A 23,473-nucleotide genomic window follows, 5' to 3' on the forward strand; every position below is an offset into this window, starting at 1 on the left:
TCATTTCTGTCCTCCCTGCTTTTTTTCTCTAGCTTTTTCACCTTTTTTTTTTTTTACACCTCATTATGAAATGGTAAACATTTGTGAAATTCAGAAAGTACATAAAAGAAAATCAACTATAGTCTCATAAACAACGAATGTTAGTATTTGGGCATAGTTCCTCCAATCTTTCAGACCTTTCCATTTTTCTTTATACGAACATTTTGTACATGAATCTTACGTATTCTATTGTTTATTTTACAGTAATTCTTTTTTCATGATTCTAAAATGTCTTTAATTTGATGACATTACATTAATTCTTTAAAGTATTCGTAAACGTATTTCTTTGAAAACTTCTCGAAAATATAATTTTAAAATTTTTATTTTAAGATTTTAGACTTACAGAAGAGTTTCAAAAGTACTAGAGAATTCCTGCTCACCCTTCACCTAGCTTCTCCCTAATGTTAACATCTTAAATAACTATAGTACAATTATTGAAACGAAAAAACTAACATTTGGTGCAATTGTTTTAATTAAACTACAGACTTTGTTTTGATTTCATCAGTTTTTTTCCCAATAATGTCCTTCTTGTGTTCTGGGATCAATCCCAAATCCACATTGTATTTAGTTGTCACATCTCCTTACTTGCCTCCAAGAATGTGACAGTTCCTCAGTCTTTATCTTTTACGACCTTGGGATTTTTAGAGTGGTAGACAGTTATTTTGTAGAATGTCTCCCGATTTGGGTGTCTCTGATGTTTTCTCGTGATTAGGTTGAGATTCTACATTACTGGGAAGAATCTCGCAGGGGTCATGGCACTCTCGGTGCATCCTATGGGGGGCACATCATGTCAATGTGTCTTCTTATTGGTTTTAACCTGAATTATTTGCTCAAGGTGGTGTCTGCTAGGTTTCTCTACCTTAAAGTTACTACTTTTCTCTTTGTAAATAATATTTATTTAGAGGAGATACTTTGAGAGCATACAAATGTCATGTTTCTCCTTAAACTTTTGCCTGCTAATTTTAGCATCCATCAGTGGCTCTTGCTTGCAGCAATTATTACCATGGTGTTCTAATGGTCATTTTCTATTTACCTCACTCCTTATATTTTTAAACTGGAATTCTTCTGTAAAGAAGAGTTGTCCCTTCTCCCCAGTTTATTTATATCAGTATGGACTCGGGGATATTTATTTTAACCTTTGGGTTTTAATCCAGTACTATTCTTACTTATTTTATTGCTCAAATTGTTCAAGCCTTGGCCATTGGGAGCTCTTTCAGGTTGACTTCCATGCACTTTCAACAGGTCCCCCATCCTTTTTTTGGAGGGGCCCTTCCTTCCCTTCTGGCATAACTTGAATCTTACCTGTTCCAGTCCTGGAATCCACTGTGTCTCCAAGGAACCATGATTCCTTTTGTCAGAGAACGGTAATTAGAAATCAAAGCCTAGGTGCTAAGTTGTATTTTTGGGTCCAAGAATATAGTTGTTATTAATGGCTCAGTATTCACGTTGACAGACTCTTTCTCCAATAAGGTTAAATTAGCTTACAGTGCCAACAACTATTTTGCAGTTTTACTATAACAGATTGTCTATTCGGATGAATTATCATTCATTTTTCTCTTCCTTCTTCCCTCCTTTCCTTTTTTCTTTCTTTTCTAATATAGTGAGAAAAATGTACTTTATTTTCCAATTACAAGTGAGTTTGGGTATTTCATTCATTCAGCAAAACTGCAGTGATGCTGCCTAGGAATCAGGTACTGTTCTAGGCACTGGGGATGTAGCAGTGAGTAAAATTCCTGTCCACACAGAGCTGGCTTCCAGCAGGGGGAAGAGGCAATAAATAATCACACTCAATAGTATTAAAAACGGAGTGAAAAGTGCTATAGAGAAAAGTAAAGCAGAAGCAGGGGATGGTACCTTAGTGGGTAATATCTGTGATTTTCAATAGGCGGTCAGAGAAAGCCTTCCTAAGGTGACATTTGAACAAAGGCCTAAAAAAGTGAGTTTAAGACAAACCCATAGCCAACATCATACTCAATGGGCAAAAACTGAACCCCATCCCCCTGAAAACAGGAACAAGACAAGGATGCCCTCTATCACCACTCTTATTTAACATAGTACTGGAGGTCCTGGCCAGAGCAATCAGGCAAGAAAAAGGAATAAAAGGAATCCAAATAGGGAGGGAAGAAGTGAAACTCTTGCTGTTTGCAGATGACATGATCTTATATATAGAAAACCCCAAAGAATCCATTGGAAAACTGTTAGAAGTAATCAACAACTACAGCAAGGTTGCAGGGTATAAAATCAATTTGCATAAATCAGTAGCATTTCTATACTCCAGTAATGAACCAACAGAAAAAGAACTCAAGAATACAATACCATTCACAATCGCAACAAAAAGAATAAAATACCTTGGGGTAAATTTAACTAAGGAAGTGAAGGACCTATATAATGAAAATTACAAGGCCTTTCTGAGAGAATTGGATGATGACATAAGGAGATGGAAAGACATTCCATGTACATGGATTGGAAGAATAAACATAGTTAAAATGTCCATTCTACCTAAAGCAATCTACAGATTCAACGCCATCCCAATCAGAATCCCAATGACATTCTTTACAGAATTAGAACAAAGAATCCTAAAATTCATATGGGGCAACAAAAGACCCCGAATTGCTAAAGCAATCCTGAGAAAAAAGAACAAAACGGGAGGCATCACAATCCCTGACTTCAAAACATACTACAAAGCTACAGTAATCAAAACAGCATGGTACTGGTACAAAAACAGGTGCACAGATCAATGGAACAAAATTGAAAGCCCAGAAATAAAACCACACATCTATGGACAGCTTATCTTTGACAAAAGAGCTGAGGGCATACAATGGAGAAAAGAAAGTCTTTTCAACAAATGGTGCTGGGAAAACTGGAAAGCCACATGTAGAAGAATGAAAATTGACCATTCTTTTTCACCATTCACCAAAATAAACTCAAAATGGATCAAAGACCTAAAGGTGAGACCTGAAACCATAAGGCTTCTGGAAGAAAACGTAGGCAGTACACTCTTTGACATCAGTATTAAAAGGATCTTTTCGGACACCATGCCTTCTCAGAGAAGGGAAACAATAGAAAGAATAAACAAATGGGACCTCATCAGATTAAAGAGCTTCTTCAAGGCAAATGAAAACAGGATTGAAACAAAAAAACAACCCCCTAACTGGGAAAAATATTTGCAAGTCATATATCTGACAAAGGCTTAATATCCTTAATATATAAAGAATTCTCGCAACTCCATCACAAAACATCAAACAACCCAATCAAAAAATGGGCTGGAGACATGAACAGACATTTCTCCAAAGAAGATACACTGATGGCCAATAGGCACATGAAAAGATGCTCATCATCGCTGATCATCAGGGAAATGCAAATCAAAACTACACTAAGATATCACCTTACACCCGTTAGAATGACAAAAATATCTAAAACTAATAGCAACAAATGTTGGAGAGGTTGCGGAGAAAAAGGAACCCTCATACACTGCTGGTGGGAATGCAAACTGGTGCAGCCACTATGGAAAACAGTATGGAGATTCCTCGAAAAACTAAAAATAGAACTACCATACGATCCAGCCATCCCACTACTGGGTATTTATCCAAAGAGCCTGAAGTCAGCAATCCCAAAAGTCCTGTGCACCCCAATGTTTATTGCAGCACTGTTTACAATAGCCAAGACGTGGAAGCAACCTAAGTGCCCATCAACAGACGAATGGATAAAGAAGATGTGGTACATATATACAATGGAATACTACTCAGCTGCAAAACAGAACAAAATCATTCCATTTGCAATAACATGGATGGACCTTGAGAGAATTATGTTAAGTGAAATAAGCCAGCGAGAGAAAGATAATCTGTGTATGACTCCACTCATATGAGGAATTTAAAACTATGGACCAAGAACAGTTTAGTGGATACCAGGGGAAAGGTGGGGTGGGGGGTGGGCACAAAGGGTGAAGTGGTGCACCTACAACACAACTGACAAACATTAATGTACAACTGAAATTTCACAAGATTGTAACCTATCAATAACTCAATAAAAAAAAAAAAGTGAGTTTAAGACTCAGGTCTGGGAGAGTGTGTTTGGGGGCAATGGTACAAAGGCTCTGAGGCTGGAGAGGGCACCTTGTGTTACCTGATTGTACTTCCTCTTTTTGTGTCATTTGCCTATTTATATCGTTTGCCTTTTCTATAGTTAACTTGACTTTTTCCTTCCAAAACTTTTTCCTTCCAATACTATATGAGCTCCTTATGTAACTTTAAAAATTACCCTGTTTGTCTTGTTTGCCATAAATATTTTTCAAGTGTCATTTTCTTTTAAGCTTTCTTAAGAACGTGTTTTAAATCTGCTTGCCTTTTTCTTGAGGCTTCTTTTATCACGTGAAGTTAGAGAATAACCTGTACAAGTTCAGCTAATGATTCAGTTCTATTCTCTTGTAGTTTCCATTTTAAATGTTTTTATTCCTTGATGTTTAACTACTGACCTATCCAGAATTTATTTGGAGTATAGTATGAAGTGATGACCTAAATTGTTCCCCCCCCATTGCCAATTGTCCCAACACCATTTATTAACTAATTTGTGACACATCCTTGATTATATGTTAATTCTTATACATTATAGAAACTATTTCTGGATTATCTTTTTTTTTTTTGCTGAGGAAAATTCACCCTGAGCTAACATCTGTTGCCAATCTTCCTCTATTTTGTATGTGGCTCACCATCACAGCATAGCTGCTGCTGAGTGGTGTAGGTCCACACCTGGGAACTGAACCCAGGCTGCTGAAGCGGAGTGCACTGAACTTAACCACTAGGCCACAAGGTCGGCCCCTGGGTTATCTCTTTTTTTTCCCCAATGATTAATTCTTGCACCAGTATCAGTGTTTTAAAAAACAAATTATGTGTCAAAATCTGATATGGGTCTCCACATTAGTCTTCCTTTTCAGAATTTCTTTTGTGTTCTCTCCTATTTTTTCTTCCACATGGATTTTGAAAATTTGAATCATTTAATCAAACTCCAAAATGTCTATTGACATTTTGATAGAAATTATATAAATTAAATGTAAACAGTTATCATCTTAATATGTGTCTTCCCATTCCTGTGTTCCTGTTTCTTTAAAGAGTTGAATGAAAACGGTCTTAGAATCTACACTGGTTTAACTCTACCTTCTGTTTTAATATGAATATCGTGTTGCCAGATCCCAGTTAAGTTAGGATACTGCCTCTGGGTAGCTTCTCTGGCCAGACCTCCCACTAGTTTCATGATCTCCTGTTTGACTGCCTTTATGTCATTAAAAAACATTCATTGTTTTAAGTTCAGCATAAACATTGAACTGTTTTCCCAGTTATCTCAGCATCCAGGGTTCTACTGTTTGTTTCCCTGTTTATCTGTCTTGAAGGCATTGTTGTTTGTTTTGCTGATTCTATCTTAACATTTTTTTTAAAGAAAGAAATGCTTTCTTTTGAACTTTCCTTAATGAGTACTTAAGGAAAAAGGCCACGAAGACAGGGTTGGTAGGTTAGAAGAATTTGTTCCCCTCTATTGCTCTTGAAGTTTGTTCCCACCTCCAAAACTCTAACACAGGAGGCACTTAGCACCTTTGGGGAATGTGTCAGGAAAGAGGAAAAGGGTGAAGAGGGTGGCATTGTTAATTTGACTTATTCTTTCATGGAAGGTACTTTACAAATAAAAGCATTATGTTTATATGCTCATATATCTAGATATTCATAAATACATATGTATGATGCTTTTTAAAAAATGAGTTTCAGGAACCCATGATTACATAAATAAAATGCATCCCCCACCTACTTCTTCCTGAACCTACTGTGCTACGTGTGAATGTAGAGAATTTGATTTTTTAAGCAGCTATTTGTCAACTCTGCCTCAGAAACATCTTCTAGTAAGACGTAGCAATTCAGTCACACAAAGAACTGTATGTAAAAACATTTGATTAACATTTTACAATTTACATCATCCTTTTCACAAATCTTAGTATCTCATGAATCCAGTGAAGAAGTATTTTCATGATTTTACAGAGGCAGAAAGGGGTTCAGGAAGGTAAGTGACTTAAGGTCACAAAGCCAGTAAGTAGAACTATACCACAAACCCATGGCTTTTGAACCCACCCCCCAGTCTTTTTACTGTGCCATACTGAAGTCAAGGGCAAAATCCCCCATGCACACAAGACAAATAGGGAAAACAAATAGTTTTGGTCTTGACCAGAGAACTCCAGTTAATCTGGCTAAACTCGAGGATTTTTTCTCATTGCAGTTAGTCCTTGTTTTAAACCTTGGTTGCTGGTGTCCTGAAATGTGTTGCTTCCATGGCACCAAGAATGAACTCTTCCCTCTCATCCTCTACTTTCCATCTGGTCCACCGTTCAGTAGACTGTTTTGAGTCACAGGGTGTTTACTGTATCGGGGGTTTCAGGGTACAGCTTATGTACAAATACATTTTAGCTTTAGTTTCTGATTCTCAGCATGGAGCTGCGGCATGCTAATCTGTCACAGAGTTGTCTACAAGTTTCCCCATCAACCAGTGCAAAGGCTCCTTGCAGGCTCAGGGTCCATCAGCAAACCAGTACATTGATTCTTTGCTTGTTTTCTGACCAAGCTTGACTGTTGGTAATTAATGCAATTACTTCCTTTAAAATATTATCCTAATTCCCCTAAGTTCCTCTTACATTCAGGCCTTCTCCAAAAGTTGGAGATGGCATAATTCAGAACATCTACTTAGCTACACTGGGTTCAGGCTGCGAGCCTGTTTCTCAGCCCAGTATCTTGGAGTAATCATCCATGCACCTGGCTTGGCTGCACTGGACAAAAGTCATTACGCATCTGCACTTTTCTGAGCAAATCTCTGAGATCCTGCCATTACTTTACAAAACAAACACACCCATACACATAGGGACTAAGCCTATTCATCTTGGTCCTCTACAACTAGCATGTGTCCGGCACATGGCAGGTATTCAGGAAAGTTCTAAATGGATTCTCAGCCTTCTGCTGGAATTCACATCTATCAGATACAAATCACCCCATCTTAGGTAGTTTTTATTTTTATCAACTGTAATATAGGCCCTAGCCATACCATCTGCATTACGTATCTTTAAACCTATCATTTATCTAAACATATGCAGTGGGATTCCTACTAGTTCAGGAATTATTCACAGGGCAGTCACTGCCAATACTTCTAATGTTGCAGGGAAAGAAAATCATAGCTGGAGTAGCTGCTATACATACTCTTGCCTATGCACTTCGTTCTCCTTTCCCATGAGGTGGAAATAGAGGTTAAAAAGTACTTTAGCAAAACAATGTGCATATAGTTAACACTACTGTACTGCACACTTAAAAATGGTTAACACGTTAAATTTTATAATTTTTACCACAATAAAAAAGAAGAAAAAGGGGCTGGCCCCCGTGGCCAAGTGGTTAAGTTCACACGGTCTGCTTGGTGGCCTGAGGTTTGCTGGTTTTTGGATCCTGGGCGCAGACCCACACACCGCTCATCAAGCCATGCTGTGGTGGCATCCCACATAGAACTAGAATGACCTACAACTAGGATACACAACTATGTGCTGGGGCTTTGGGGAGAAAAAAAGAGGAAGATTGGCAACAGATGTTAGCTCAGGACCAATCTTCCTCACCAAAAAGCATTACAAAAAACAGAGAAAAGTACTTAAAAAATTTACCAGTGCTAGAAATCTTCAGAACAACTCTTGAAAAAAAAAAAATCAGAGAAGCCCTCACAACCTCATTGGAAACTCATTGCTAGACTGCAATAAAATGAGCAGCTAGCTACCCAAATGTATACAACAGTCACCTCTTATAGAAACAACATCTTACACACTCTCATCTCTGGTGACATTGGTTAAGTCCAAGCTTTTTCACAGAACTTACAAAGCCCTTCACAGTCCAGCCTCTGTCTACTTCATTAAGACCAACTCATACCAGTCAGGGGTCTTCTTTCAATTCCTGGAACAGGACAATTTCTTCTTACCCTAGGGCTTTGCAAATGGTGTTCTCTGTGCCTCAAACACTTTTTCCACCAGTTTTCTTCTGCCCAACTCTAATTTATTCTTCAGAGCTCAACTTAAATATGATCTCTTTAGGAAGGCCTTCTTTAAACTCCCTAATGAGGTTTGGGCCTCTTGCTATCTCTCTGGATCATTCCATTGATCCATCCACACTCTCAGAGAAGTCTGGACTTTCTCCTTTGTAGCATTTAATACAGTTGTATTTATGTAATTATGTAATATTAGTCTCTCCCACAGGATTGAAAGTTTCAGGAGGTGGAGACTGTTTCTCTTGCTAACAACCACTGTATTACCAGGGCCCCAGTAACTTGTATACAGTAGGTACTCAATCCTCTCTTACGAGGTATAGTGTTTTATCCCACAAATCCACCTTATTAGATATTCTCAAAGGAGTAGGTGGAGAGGCATGTAAAGTTTGTGAGCGCAGTGGTGGAGACCGTGCCTGAACGGCCAGAGATGAAAGAGTTTAGGGCTGGTGAGGTGATGAAGCAAGAAGGAGCAATGAGGAGACTCTGGAATGCTCCGTCAGTGAGTTTCCCCTCCACTCCCCAACATCCCAGTCCCACCCCAGACAAGACATTCAACACTAATTCATGCATTTGTTTCTTTAGGGAATGAGGCAAACCTCAGATTACAAAATCAGGGCCAAAATAATTTTGCAGAATTAGAATGTATCCAAGAAACCAGGCACAATTCAACTAGATTAGACTTCAACACCGAGACGACTATGTTCCTACAAATAATCTTCCATTTAGGAAGCATATACTCCTCCAGTGTGTGAAAAGATAATAAATACGCTTTCTTCTGCACTCAGTTGCTGAGGAAGAAGTTTTCTCTCCTGATGGACCAACGCTATTTCTTTTTTGCTGCTCTTTTCCCTTCTCCTTTCCGTGGTTTCCCCTTTCCACGAAGCTTCTTTAGACGCATCTGCTCATCCTTGAAGTCCTGATGCTCATCCCTGAACACAGAGAGAAAAAATAATTAGCCAGTGTTTTTACCAGGCTGGAAGAGTACACCATCTAGCACTGTTCCCTTATGTCGTTCTGGAAATCAATCCTTGACTTCTACAGGGCAATGCTCAGCTTGGTGAGCAGAGAGGACAGGCTGTGCTCAACATACAGATGGGTTGTCTTCCAAAAGTTCACTTCTAACTCAGTTTCCTGTCATAGAAACAATGTCACAAATAGAGGTTAATTCTCAAGCCAGCCATGTAAACCTATGTAACTATGATACAACACTAATAATTACCCCAAATTTCCTTATAACACTAAGACTGAACACTGAGAAGAGCAGAAAGCGAGTACAGTCATGTGCCACATAAGAATGTTTTGGTCAACGATGGATCACATATACGACGGTGGTCCCATAAGATTAGTACCATATAGCCTAGGTGTGTGGTAGGCTATACCATCCAGGTTTGTGTAAGTACACTCTATGATGTTCGCACAACAAAAATCACCTAATGATGCATTTCTCAGAAGGTATCCCCATCGTTAAGCGATGCATGACTGTATAAGCTTCAACAGCTACAAAGACCCTGAGAGCCCCAGGAATTAGCACCTACTACAAGGGGCAGAGGTCTGGAGGAAGCTGTCTTAATGGCAGTGGATAGTTCACAGAAAAGGGCTGCTGGGGAAAGGCTCAGGCAGAAGGAAGCCAAATCAAAAGACAGATAACCTGGGATCAAGGCAGCTAGGACTGTTTGTATGTGTGGATGGGATATAAGATGAAGACTGCCTACGATGTCTAAAAAAGTCTGCATTCTAAGTTCAAATACCTAAACAGTATAGCGTTTAAATATATAACCTTTGGAACCCATGTGAACCTGGGTTCAAATCACAGTTCGTCATTTAGTAGCTGTGTGACCTTGGATAAGTGACCTTCCCTCTCTGCCCCTTAGTCTCCTTGTCTATAAAGTGGGATAATAATGGCATATGAATTAAAGTGGGAAAGGGGTTTGCTGGGCCCAATTTCTAACTCCTTAGGTTTTTAAAAGTAGATTGGTTTTATAGGGTACACTGTTTCATTACATGAACATGAGGGATACAGCAGAGCTCTTTGGCATTAGCTGTGATTGCCCACAAATAATCTATTCTCAACAAAGCAGCCAGAGTAATTCTCCTAAAATATGAATCAGATCACATTACTGCTCTGTTCACAACCCTGAAAATGGCCCCATTTCACCAAGAGCAAAAGCCAAGGTCCTTAGATGGCCCTCAGAGCCCCTCCTGATCTGCCTCCAGGCCGACCGTTCTCTCCTTAGCCTGTGCTGCTCCAGGAACACACCAGGTGCACTCCCACCTCAGGGCCTTTGCTCTGCTCTTGGCTCCGCCTTGAAAGCTCTTTCCCATGTCCCACTTGGCTCACTCACAACCTTCAAGCCTCAGCTTAAACCTCACCTTCTCAGGGAGGCTGACCCTGACTGTCCTGTTCCTGTGACCCATTCTCTCCCCGCCCACTGAGTGCCCTGTCAGCACTCTTGAGCCTGCTCAGCCGGCTCGACTATTTTTCTTCCCATAGCATGTTCAACTTGGTAACATATCACATAATTTACTTATTTATTATGTTTTTTCCCTCTTCTTCCCTCCTTCCCCCATTCCTGTGAACCCCCAGCCAGAAAGCAAGCTCCAAAGGCAGGATCTTCATCTCTGTTGATCAAACAGCCCAAGCACCTGCTCGGCTGAATGAGTCATTGTTTCTGAAACCCGCGCTTCCCTCCCCGTTTTGTAGGTCTTTGAGTAATATCTTCTTTATTGAAATTGTCTCGTTTCATCCTGTCTGATGCCACAAGAGGCCTTGTGTTAGAAGCATCATTTACCATAACTAGTGACTAAATACATGAAAATAATCGTGCTCTTCCGTGGATCACTAAATGCTAAGCAATTTTCCCCTGTCTTCAAAGATAGTCAAGGCATTATTTTTCAAACAAATGGAGAGTGGCAGCAAACGGGTAAAATTAAAATAGCTGAGTGTGATTTTGTTATGGGTTATAGTTTTCTACTCAGGAGATCTGGCTTCCAATGATACTTTATTTTGGGCCATAATAAAATTAATTTTTATTTTCCAAGCCCACGTTAATGGCAAGGGGATAGTCAAAGCAATTCCAGAAATTCAAAATATGTCATGATTATAAGCTCTAATAATACATTAAATAAGAAACTCTCTTCTATTTTGCTCACAGCTGTCCCCCTTGTGCCCATCTTAAGTGCCTGCATGTGGAAGGTACTAAAAAGATATCTGCTGGATAAATGAGAGTACCAATCTTTAGCTATCTTGAATGAACCATTAATTTTATTATATTAGAGTGAAGTCTCAAATTATTTTTTGTATTGCTGCCCTAAAACAAGTCCAAATAAAATATGCTAAATTTTTTTTTTAAAAAGGAAGTGTTTTAACTTTATACAATTAGACACTTTGAATTCTTTTATGATGAGCATGTATTAGTTTGGTAACTAAGACTTTTTTTTAAAGAAAATGATCACGTAAGTCTTGTGACAGCAGTATATGGTCCTAAGCACCTGCTTCTATATACAGGCACACACACAAATGCACCGGGGTAGGAGCCTGCACAGGCTACATATTACTCTTAAACGACTGTTTATTTAGACCAAATTAACATATCAAAAAGGGCATCAACTGAAAATGCCGGAAGACGGTGGAAGGACATAAGAACAACAAAACTGCCACCACAAAGAAAGTAGGCTCCCGAACACCAGCTGGGAAGGGAGGCTGCGGGCAGGGCCTCCTCCTCCCACCTACAGGAGGCGCCGCGCGCATGCCGGGGGTGGAGGGCTTCTGCCTCAGTGTTTGCACTAGTTTTCCTCCGGGAAGTTTTCCTCTAGGGAGCTCTTAGATTACTGAGTAACTAAACTTCTCTCTATAGCTCAGCATCTAGCCAATGTTAGTCACACTTAAGACAAAATTAAAACATGTTTTTCAATAAGTACATGTTTGCTTTTTTTATTTTTTGGTATGCCCACTGTGGATATTTTGAAAGCCTTTCCCCCTAAAACTGTACCTTTTGAACTTCCTGGGCACTATTCTAAGAACCACAAAACTATAAGGATAGAAAGGTTCATTTTTTCCTTTTCTGATCTCCTAAAAAAGTCTCTTACAGGTTACTCTTTGTGTTTTTATGTCATTACCTGTAGAGGCCAAGAAAACGCAGTGTCCCCATGAGCGCAAAGTATGTGTTGTGATCGGGATACCAGTCATACGTCTCCTTCCTTTTGGCCAAAGGCTGCTCACTGAACAGTTCCACTACCTTCATGGACTTGGCATCGGTGGGCCTGGCCACTTCACCAAACAGCCGGGCACTGAGACGACTCATGCGCAAGGCGTATTCGGAGAGGGAGGACATTTCCTGAGCAGCGGGGGCAAGAGTCCCTATAGAAAATGAGAAGAAAGAGAAACAGGTTAGTGTAGGAAATTCCCGGATTATAACACTCTAGAAAACAAAAACACAGCAAACCACACGTGAATCAGTCCGTGTTGTTGGCAGGACATGCCTTGGAGTTGAGAAATATCCACAGTCCCAGTGGCTATGTCCCTTGCAAGCTTTATATTTGCAATTCCTTACATTTGGTGTTCACACAGTATTACTTCCTTGCTGTACTGCCCTTTTTACAATGAACCATTTTGTGACTCTATAGGTTATTTACAGAGAATCAGTTTACCTGTTTGTAGGCTAGATGAGGACGGGGAAATGAGTTATTCTACCATAGCATTGTTATTCTACCTTCAGAAAACACCCACCTAAGCAATTTGCAGAATAAATATGCTGACTGCTTGCCATCTAAAGGGTTAATCATGGCAGAGAAATAATTATGCTGTTGTCTTTATTATCAGCCCTTTGAACACTGTCCTCCTCAAGGGCTCCAGATGGCTCTGAGAACTGCTAATGAGTTATGAGGTCATTTAGCCTCTAGGCTGCTGGACTGAATTCTGCCTAGAGACTGAGAGCCATTTGGGGGAAAACAGAGATAACAGTCTTATAGAAATAAACTCAACAGCTCAAAAGATTCATTTTATTCCCGAATAGAAGGCACTTATGAATTGTGATATTACTTATCTTCCATCCTATATATTCTGCTTCAATGCAAACTAAGTTCTTTATAACTAAAAACAGTAATTTTTTCTTCAGAGGCATAGAATATTGAAATAGGTATAAGAATGATATCTGTAATATTCAGAAATTACAGCCAGTATACATCAAAAATTATATAGGTGATACATAAAAATGAAGAACGCTGCTGGTGGAATAACTATCCCATCCCATTCCAGATCAGATGTGGGGATTACTGTTGGCAGAATATGCTAATTTACATGAAGTTTTTGTAGTGAGATGCAAATCTTGGCTGACTAAGAGACTATCATGGGGGATAGTTCAGTTGGGATGAAAAGTAGCTGATTTCCAAACAGAAAAAAGGCATAAACATCTTGAAAAATCAACAGGAGAAATGTACAAAAACCACTGCTAAACAGGAATGGTGCCAAGTAGCTTTCAAAATAGTTCTTGCAAGAAAAAAACCCCAAACCTCAGTGTTTCAATTAAGGAATTTTTCATGTCCATTTCAAGATCCATTGAAAGAGCAGAGGCCGACCTCAAACTAACTGCAGAAAGTCAACCTCACCATTTACCATTCTCAACACCAACCAAGCAATCTTGGGCAATACTGCCACCTGAAGGCCAGCGACGGGAGAACTGTCAGATCCAAGGGCTCTTCCTGGGGCTCCCCCATTCCCCAACCTGGGGATCATGTGCAAGCCTTGCTCTTTGCCTTTCCTTTTAGCGCTCTCAGTTCCCAGATTCACTTCTCTCCCAACTCTTGCTCCATTATGTGGATGGGAAAGGGTTGCGTTGTTAGGGTTATATTTTCATCAATGAGAAACAAGTCATTAACAGTATAATGCATAAACAGAAAATAGTAACAAATCAGTGATATATCACTCTCAAGGCCTTGCAAATGTCTAGAAGTTGCCTTCAGAAGTTACAAAAAGTTTCTTTGCATGCTTTATCTTTTCTCTTCCTTCCCTTTCAAGTTATCTTTTTCCAAACAACAGATAAAAAAACTAAAAACAGTTTCTTAATCAACTTTGCTTTGCTTAATTACTATTATAGTATCAGAATAGATTTCTGTTCCAATTGCACAGTATTTCCACAATCAGTTATTTGTAAGGCGGTCTAAGAACTATCATTCTGTTGCAATGTTTTCAGGAAAATATGTTCTGAATCCCAAATCACTTCATTTTTAAATGAAGAGGCAGCATGGAATCCTGAGGCTTAGGTTTGAGTACTGGCTGTGCCACTTATTAGCTGGGTTATTTTGAACAATTATCTGTTCTCTCTAAATCTGAGTTTCCTTTTCAGAAAACAAAGCTTGCAGGGCTATTGTGAGAAAAAAGTAAGACAGTGGTACTCAGTAAATGGTAATCTAATAAAAAACAAAAAACCTAAACCTGTTTGTAGATTTGGTGCTCATGTTCTATACAGACACATTTGTCTATCCCTTATTCTCATTTAATCATGCAAAAAAAGAGATCATACTCTGTGCAGTTAAACCTGTACCTCCCTGGAATGTTATCCTCACTTACAAAGACTAATATATAGGGGAGGGGACCAACAGCTTGGTAACTTGACAGGTAGTAAGGAGAAAGGGACTCATTACGACAGTGGCCACCAAAACCATCACAATCCTAAGTTACCTCCATGCCCACTTTGGAATGAAGCAAATTACTGGGAAACAGGCTCATAAATAAAGTCTCATTAGAATCCACTGGAACGTGGTTTTACCACAAAATCCAAGTCCTAAACTTATATGATGAAGAGAATAAACCTCTTCAAACCTGCATCGCTTACCAGAAATAAAGAACCACTTGCTAAATAGAAGGAAAATGAAAACGGTCCTAACAGTTATCAATTACCACTTTGTAGTCTCCTTCCACACAGCACAAACATCTATGCCTCTGATGAAGAATGGCACAGGTGGTGGGTGTACTTTTCTTTTTCGGGGTGGGAGCGGGAGGTGAGGAAGATTGTCCTTGAGCTAACATCTGTGCCAATTATCCTCTATTTTGTATGTGGGATGCCACCACAGCATGACCCGATGAGTGGTGTGTAGGTCCGTGTGTGGGATCTGAACTGGGCTGCGAAAGCAGATCATGCCAACCCAACCACTACACCACCGGGCTGGCCCTCTTTTTCTTTTAAACATAAGCTAAAACACCTAAAAAGTTCTGCTGTCCATAAATATTTGTCTTAAGATTGGCAAGTTGCCACTTTTTATAAGCTTTACATTTTTTAAACATTGGAAAGCCTTACTTAGGATTTTTCAGGACCCTGTTAGGCCTCTTTACAGAATCTTTCAATTTTATCTTTTTTTTTTTTGAGGAAGATTAGCCCTGAGCTAACTGCTGCCAATCTTCCTCTTTTTACTGAGGAAGACAGGCCCTGAGCTAACATCTATGCCCATCTTCCTCTACTTTATATGTGGGATGCCTACCACAGCATGGCTTGCCAAGCAGTGCCATGTCCACACCTGGGATCCAAACTGGCGAACCCCAGGCCGCCCAATTTTATCTTAAAAAAAGAGTATGATGGAGCCAGCCCAGTGGTTAAATTCGTGTGCTCTGCTTTGGCAGCCCTGGGTTCACAGGTTTGGATCCCAGGTGCAGACCTACACACCACTCATGAAGTGATACTGTGGAGGCGACCCACATACAAAATAGAGGAAGACTGGCACAGATGTTAGCCCAGGGCCACTCTTCCTCACCCCCCCCCCCCCCCCAAAAAAGATGACCATGTGAAAGACATTAAAGTAAAAGGCAAATAATTCACATGTCAATTAGATTTTTATTCACATGAAGCCATTCTAAGGGGTACAAAACAGTCACTTAAAACTGTCACTTTTCTTTAAATGTGAACTAAAGAAAACAGTATCATGAAGAAAAATTAACCAGAGTTGAAAATGTTAACCAAAAACAAATTATTCAGATGTGCTGGAGCAAAACACGTTAAGCCACACGAGAAAATTCCCATATTTTTACTTTTGCATAAAAGGGTAAGTTCCTTTGATCTTTCTGATAGTTCTGACACATTTTAAAAGGTCACGTGTATTTCAATAATTGGCTTTGGTTTAGGTTTGCCTTTTTTCTTTGACGAGTGCAGATGAAGTGCAGGAGTTCTCTACGCGGGTATCCCTCAGGGGTGAATCCCGTGGAATTTTAAAGGTGTGTGCTTAAATGTGTGTGTATGTGTGTGTGCAAATTCTGCTTGGGAGAGATGGCTTTCTCCAGTTTCTCAAAAACCACTGGTTGGTGGAGAGTACCAGCCTTGGAGGAGAAAAGCTGGTTGGAATCTTGCCTCTGCGCTCTAATGGCCATACCGTGTTTGTAGCAGTACGTATTCTTCGCCTCAGTTTCCTCATCTGCTACATGAGGACAGTTACACTACCTCACTGCGTTGTGAGGCTGACATGCAAAACTCATGGCCCAGCGCCTGTCATAATCATCATCAGGCCTCAGGAACTCACACACTGCGCACACGTGTTTCACAGAGGCACAATCTAAACACGGGATTTATTATTTTTAAAAAGCCCAGTACCGATTACTTCACTTGGTCGTAGAGACTTGAGCGGCTCTGAATATATGCCAGCTTTATTCAGCTCAACAAGAACATCCCAACCCCCTCCAACTGACTCGATCACGCCTACCCGTGATGGAAGCAAGTGTCAACCGACGTTTGAATCGGTAGCGCATTTCAAGAACATTTTTCTTAAGTGTCACTTTGTTATATTTTTCTTAAGCTGGTAACAAAATTAACCTGCATCCCCCACACAAAGATACGTGCAGAAGGCGGTCTGATGAGCAGAGAAACTGAGCCTTGAATGCTGCCTAATCAGGAAGAGTAACTGCGCCGGAGAGGAAACGACGCTAGAGTCCGGCATTTGGTAAATTCCCAATTTACGCAGGAAAAGGCCAAGTTCTTTACATGAGACCCCCGAGCTGGTTAATAATAAAAGTGACTCATCTTATTCTTGGCGACTCTACAAGGTTGGAGACCCCTGCAGGACCTCTAAAACCACCGCCCACATCCCAGTAGAGAGCCCCGAAAAGTCACGGACCGCCTTACCTCGCCGTGACCTTGCTCTCCCGCGCGCCCCTTTCCGGAAGGCCCGCCCCCACCCTGGCGCCGAGCTCCTGGCCGAGCCCACCACGGAGAGCAGTAGAGAAACGGAAGCTCGGGGGCCAGAGGGGAGCCCCAGTGAAGGACCCGGAACTACTAGCGCCCTCTCTTGGAAGCCTCGGAGGTCATAACTGGCGCCTGCGCAGTGAGCCGTGCGCGTCCGTTTGTGGGGAGGGCTAGAGGGGATAGTAGGTTCGGGAGAGAGAGGTCTGGCTTTTCTGGAGGGTCTTGCGGAGTTTGCGAACTGTATTTTGTTAGAAATAACTGCACAGCTGCCCCCAAAACATCTTAAGCAATGATTATGCGTGAGCCGTGTGGTGGAGGATGAAGTGCACTCTCTTTTTTCTTTTCTTCCGCGTTTTTTCTGTTTTCTTTCTCTTTTCAACCAGACTAGGTCTATGTTCAAGGGCATTGCTTGACCCTAGCCGCTGAAGAGTCGTCTCACCCCCTTGGGGTGCCATTCCCCTCTCCTTCCACTTTTCTACTCATCCTCTGACAGTCGATTAGTGTCACCTCGGCGAGGCCATTCTTGAAACCCTTTTGCTGGATGAGGGGCGCCGTTTGGAGCTGCTGTCTCTCCCTCTCCCCCGCTGACCGTGAAGCTTCTTCAGGGAGTAGGGATGGGACATTTAGCTGACTCCTCAGTGGTTACGTAGACGCTGCTTGGCGGATAGTAGAAACACTAAGTATTCCACTTCATATTAAAACTGCCCTCAAGCAAGCCACATCCCGTAGGCATTGTATGGAGCATTTATTGAATGTTAGATAGTTCGCCTGCGAACACTGCTGATTTTCTGAGCATTATTAAAGGCCTTTCATAAATACTCTAAAATGTTCCCCGGAATTAAGGCAAATCAGTAGCAAGCTATATACCCAGAGAGTATTCTAGTAACACCTCCTTCCCTCCTATAGAATTTTTTTTTTAAAGATTTTATTTTTCCTTTTTCTCCCCAAAGCCCCCCGGGACATAGTTGTGTGTTTTCAGTTGTGGGTCCTTCTGGTTGTGGCATGTGGGACGCCGCCTCAGCATGGCTTGAGTGGTGCTATGTCGGCGTCCGGGATCTGAACCCACAAAGCCCTGGGCCACCGAAGTGGAGCGCTAGAACTTAACCACTCGGCCACAGGGCGGCCCCAGAATTTTGTTTTGTCAAGTTGTGTTTTGACATTTTGTCACTCTGTACTATAGAATTTGCTTTTGTCAAGTTAAATTTTGGCATGTTATTAACCTATGATATATTAAGTAGCCTCATAAACTTGGATCCGGTGTAACAACTTAGACTACAGTTACATTTACGCGGGGTGTAATGAGTATCCCATGCATAGTTCAGTCCAAAAAAAGTCTGGGCTGAAAATTTCACCTTGTCTTTTGTTTTTTCTGTGAAGTCGGCTTGTTTTAATCTTGTGGCCACTGAATCATAAACAAGGAGGCTTCCTTTGGCATGTTGGCTGTTAGAAAGTTTAAAGCCAAATTTGTGGTGGACTCATGGAAAGAACTATTATATTATATTTGCATAAACTTAGTTGTTGGCTCCATTTCCTATGTCTGTCTTTGGTTTTTCCCTTTCACCTATTTATAATTTGTGCTATCAGCTTGTTTTGTGAATTTCTCTAAGCTACCATAACTCTTTCTTGAAACAGCAATTTATGAACAGTTACAGGTGGCTGTGTACTCTGGGCAGTTCACATGATGACTCTCATTGAGTCGAGTTCATGGGGTTCGTATTAGTTTCCTGAGCCTGCTGTAACAAAATGCCACAGATTTCATGACTTAAAACATCAGAACTTTGGGGCCAGCCTTGTGGCCTAGTGGATAAGTTCAGTGCACTCTGCTTTAGTGGCCTGGGTTTGTGGTTTTGGATTTCAGGCGCAGACCTACACCACTTGTCAGCCATGCATTGACTATGACCCACATACAAAATAGAGGAAGACTGGCACAGATATTAGCTCAGGGCTAATCTTCCTCAAGCAAAAAAAAAGAGGAAGATTGGCAACAGATGTTAGCTCAGGGCTAATCTTCCTCAGCAAAAAAAGAAAAAGAAAAAGAAAAAAACACGTCAGAACTTTATTCTCTTACAGTTCTGGAGGTAGAAGTCCAAATCAGTATCACTGGGCCAAAATCAAGGTGTTGACTGGGCCAGGCTCCCTCCAGAGGCTGTAGGGTAGAATCAGTTCTTTGACTCTTCCAGCTTCTGGTGGTTGCTGGCATTCATGGACATGTGGCCACATCACTCCAATCTTTTTCGTGTATTTATTTATTTATTTTTATTTTATTGAGGCCACATTGGTTTATAACATTACATAAATTTCAGGTGTACATCACTATATTTCAGCTTCTGAGTAGACTGCATCATGTTCACTACCAAAAGTCTAATTTTCCTTCATCACCATACATATGTGTCCCTTTATCCCTTTCACCCTCCTCCCACCCTCTTCCCCACTGGTAACCACCAATCTGTTCTCTGTATCTGTGTGTTTGTTTTTTATCTTCCATATATGAGTGAAATCGTATGGTATTTGTCTTTCTCTGTTTGACTTATTTCGCTTTGCATAATACCCTCAAGGTCCATCCATGTTGTCGCAAATGGCAAAATTTTGTCTTTTTTGTGGCTAAGTAGTATTCCATTGTGTGTGTATTCCGTCTTCTTTATCCATCATCCATTCATGGGTATTTGGGTTGCTTCCATGTCTTGGCTATTGTGGATGATGCTGCGATGACCATAGGGGTGCATAAATCTTTTTGAATGGTTGATTTCCTATTCTTTGGATAAATACCCAGTAGTGAGATGGCTGGATCATATGGTATTTCTATTTTTAATTTTTTGAGAAATCTCCATACTGTTTTCCATAGTGGCTGCACTAGGTTGCATTCCCACCAGCAGTGTATGAGGGTTTCCTTTTCTCCACATCCTCTCCAATATTTGTTATTTCTTGTCTTTTTAATAATAGCGATTCTGACAGGTGTGAGGTGATATCTCAACATAGTTTTGATTTGTATTTCCCAAATAATTAGTGATGTTGAACATCTTTTCATGTGTTTATTGGCCATCTGTATATCTTCTTTGGAAAAATGTCTGTTCATATCCTCTGCCCATTTTTTGATTGGGTTGTTCATTTTTGTTGTTGTTCAGTTGTATGAGTTCTTTATATGTTTTGAAAGTTAACCCCTGATATTGGAAAATATTGGAAGTATTTTCTCCCATTTGATGGGTTGTTTTTTTTGTTTTGTCTATGGTTTCCTTGCTGTGCAGAAGCTTTTTAGTTTAATGTAGTCCCATTTGTTAGTTTTTTCTTTTGTTTCCCTTTCCTAAGGAGACTTGCTATTCAAAAAGATACTGCTAAGACTGATGTCAAAGAGTGTACTTCCTAAATTTTCTTCTAAGATCACTCCAGTGTTCAGGGCCAGCATCTTCAAATATCTCTCTGCTTCCTCAACACATCACCTTCTCCTCTACGTGTGTCAGATCTCCTACTGCATCCTCTTACAGGGACACATGCAGTTAGATTTAGGACCCACTTGGTTAATCCAGGACAGTCTCCCCATCTCAGCACCCTTAACTTACTTGTATTACAAAGGCCCCTTTCCCAGATAGAGTACCATTTACAAGTTCTGGGGATTCGGGCCTGATATCTTTGGGGAACATTTTCCAGTCTCCCACAGATTTGGAAACAGCATGCCTATGATATTGGCTCATTGAAACTGTTACTGACCAATGGGGAAGTTGGAATATTAGGATGGATAAACTAACATAACAGAATAAAATTTGACCTTCTATGGACATTGACTTCCCAGACCTTGGCTTACCCACTTGTACCTCCGAACTTAAGGACTTGTCGTATAATCAGAGATTACCTTATAATCGGAGATTGCCTTACATATTTCTATTTTCTGTAGCCCAGTGTTTTAAAATTGCAGGCTATGAATCATTAGTTTGTTTCGAAATCAGTTTAGTGGGTTGTGACCAGCGTTAAAAGATGTTAGAGGGCCAGCCCTGCTGGCCTAGTGGTTGAGTTTGGCATGCTCTGCTTTGGCGGCCCAGGTTCTCTTCCCAGGCGCAGACATACACCACTTGTCAGTGACCATGCTGTGGCGGCAGTGGTTCACATACAGAAAGTGTAAGATTGGCAACAGGTGTTAGCTCTGGGTGAATCTTCCTCAGCAAAAAAAAAAAAAAAAAAGAAAGAAAGAAAAAAGGAAATATCAGAGTACATCACATGTAGTGAGGGTAATTATTGTTTCATGAAACAATATGTGTGTGTATGTGTGTATTGGACCATAATGTAAAATAATACTTCTTGCTCTGGGTTGTGGTAAAATGGAAAGCCTCTGCTGTAAGCAATTTTGTTATTCATCATACTCTATGGCAACTATTCCTTGCCATTAGACAGAGCAAGAATTGAAGCTCACAGCAACTTCAACTTCTTATTGTGTGGCACTGTCCAAGGGGCAGGTGGGTACTTACTCCTTTAAGTAAGTTAATTTACAGATCCCCTATTTCCACAAGTACTGTTTCCTAGCATCGTGTAGGTTCTGCTTTCCTGTTTCTGCATTTTACAAAAGCGGGTATATCCCTCACCCAGGGTATAAAACCCTCCAGGATTACAAAGAGACAATTCAAAATGTTTAGGGGGAAGCTTCCTTTAATGACCCATCAAGGCACCATAAACCCCTCTTAGGCTTCCTGTCTTTTCCTGTCTTACGTATATTCCAGGTAAGGGTGAAGTGTGGCTGTTAGAAATATGGTAATTGGATATTTGTTATGATTTTCTGAAATCAGATCTCCTGTGTGAGTGTGAATGTGGGAGTGCTGGTAAATTTCCGTTAATGCTTATGTCTCTTCCATCGCCTTATTAAGAAGTGTATTGTTATTGAAGGAGAGTGTGGCGAGAGCAAAGCAAAGCCAGCATTGAAAAAAATATTGAACCCTACATTTTTTTTTTAGATATTTAAACATAAGCACTTCTTTTCAGCTCTCCTCAATACTTATCCATAGGAGGTGTCATTATCTGGAAAGGAAAGCAACTTCAACAGCTGAAATAGTAGAGGTTAGTGATACTGATTATCTTAAATATAAAATGAATTGTTTTAAGGGACAATCATATTTTTTGCATTTCACTGGAATAAGTTACAAAAAAAGTCATACGTTATTTTAGATTTGGGAAGTGTTGTTCAATGAAGGTTAAATGTATTGTGAAAATCACTGATACAGTTCTCCAAATATTTCCCATTTCCCCCTTTCCAGGCATAGAGTTGAAGTGCATTTAATGGCAACCTTGGTATTGGGTAAGAACTATGAGGCTGGCCCCTTGGCATATTGGTTAAGTTCAGCATGCTCCGCTTTGTGGTGGCCCGGGTTCATGGGTTCAGATCCCAGGTGCAACCTACACCACTTGTCAGCCATGCTGTGGTGGTGACCCACACATAAAGTGGAGAAAGATTGTCATGGATAATAGCTCAGGGCTAATCTTCCTCAAGCAAAAAAAGAGGAAGATTGGCAACAGATGTTAGCTCAGGGCTGATCTTCCTAAGGGAAAAAACCAAATGTGACTATTTCTGGCCAATGACTTATGAACAGAAGTGTCCCTTTGGCACAGAGGGTCATTGCTGTGTCAGCCTGGGTGCCTGAGTGCTTATGGGGAGCAGATCTTGTTCTGCCAGCCACAGTGTGCACATAGCTTAGGTTAGAAATCAGCCTTTGTTGTATTAAGTTCCACATACCTGTTATTTTAAGTCATACAATTTTGTTGTTTGTTACTGCAGCATGACCTAGCCTATCTTGTCTGATATGCTCATTTTATCAAATTCTATCATGAAGTATATAAATATTTTAATCCTGAACTTATTTCCTCTTTTAACATGGTTAATGTTTTCTGCCTCTTATTAACAAAAAATAAAATTATGTGCTAGCTGCTGGACTGATCAATTTTTTTTTTCTTTTCAGATTGGCACCTGAGCTAACATCTGTTGCCAACCTTTTTTTTTCTTCTTCTTCTCTCCAAAACCCCCCAGTACATAGTTGTATATTCTAGTTGTAGGTCCTTCTGGTTGTGCTGTGTGGGACGCTGCGTCAGCATGGCCTGATGAGCGGTGCTAGGTCCATGCCCAGGATCTGAACCAGCCAAACCCTGGGCTGCCAAGTGGAGTACACTAACTTAACCACTGGACCACGGGGCTGGCCCCTGGACTGATCAATTTTTAACAGCATGTACTTTTATTTTTCATTAAATATATAGGA

At 40.5% G+C, this 23,473-nt stretch overlaps 1 protein-coding gene across 1 annotated transcript; it reads right to left on the reverse strand.

Annotated features, from left to right (window-relative positions):
* Window positions 1-8,646: 8,646 nt before the first annotated feature.
* Window positions 8,647-17,305, reverse strand: MRPS33 (mitochondrial ribosomal protein S33). The gene is made up of 3 exons (XM_046669612.1): window positions 17,187-17,305; window positions 12,202-12,442; window positions 8,647-9,014 (listed from the first exon to the last, which is right to left on the reverse strand). The coding sequence occupies exons 2-3, from the start codon at window positions 12,414-12,416 to the stop codon at window positions 8,909-8,911; spliced, it is 321 nt and encodes a 106-aa protein (XP_046525568.1). The 5' UTR covers window positions 12,417-12,442; window positions 17,187-17,305; the 3' UTR covers window positions 8,647-8,908.
* Window positions 17,306-23,473: the final 6,168 nt, after the last annotated feature.

Source organism: Equus quagga, chromosome 8 (assembly GCF_021613505.1).
Source record: "Equus quagga isolate Etosha38 chromosome 8, UCLA_HA_Equagga_1.0, whole genome shotgun sequence".
NCBI classification, from domain to species: Eukaryota; Metazoa; Chordata; class Mammalia; order Perissodactyla; family Equidae; genus Equus; species Equus quagga.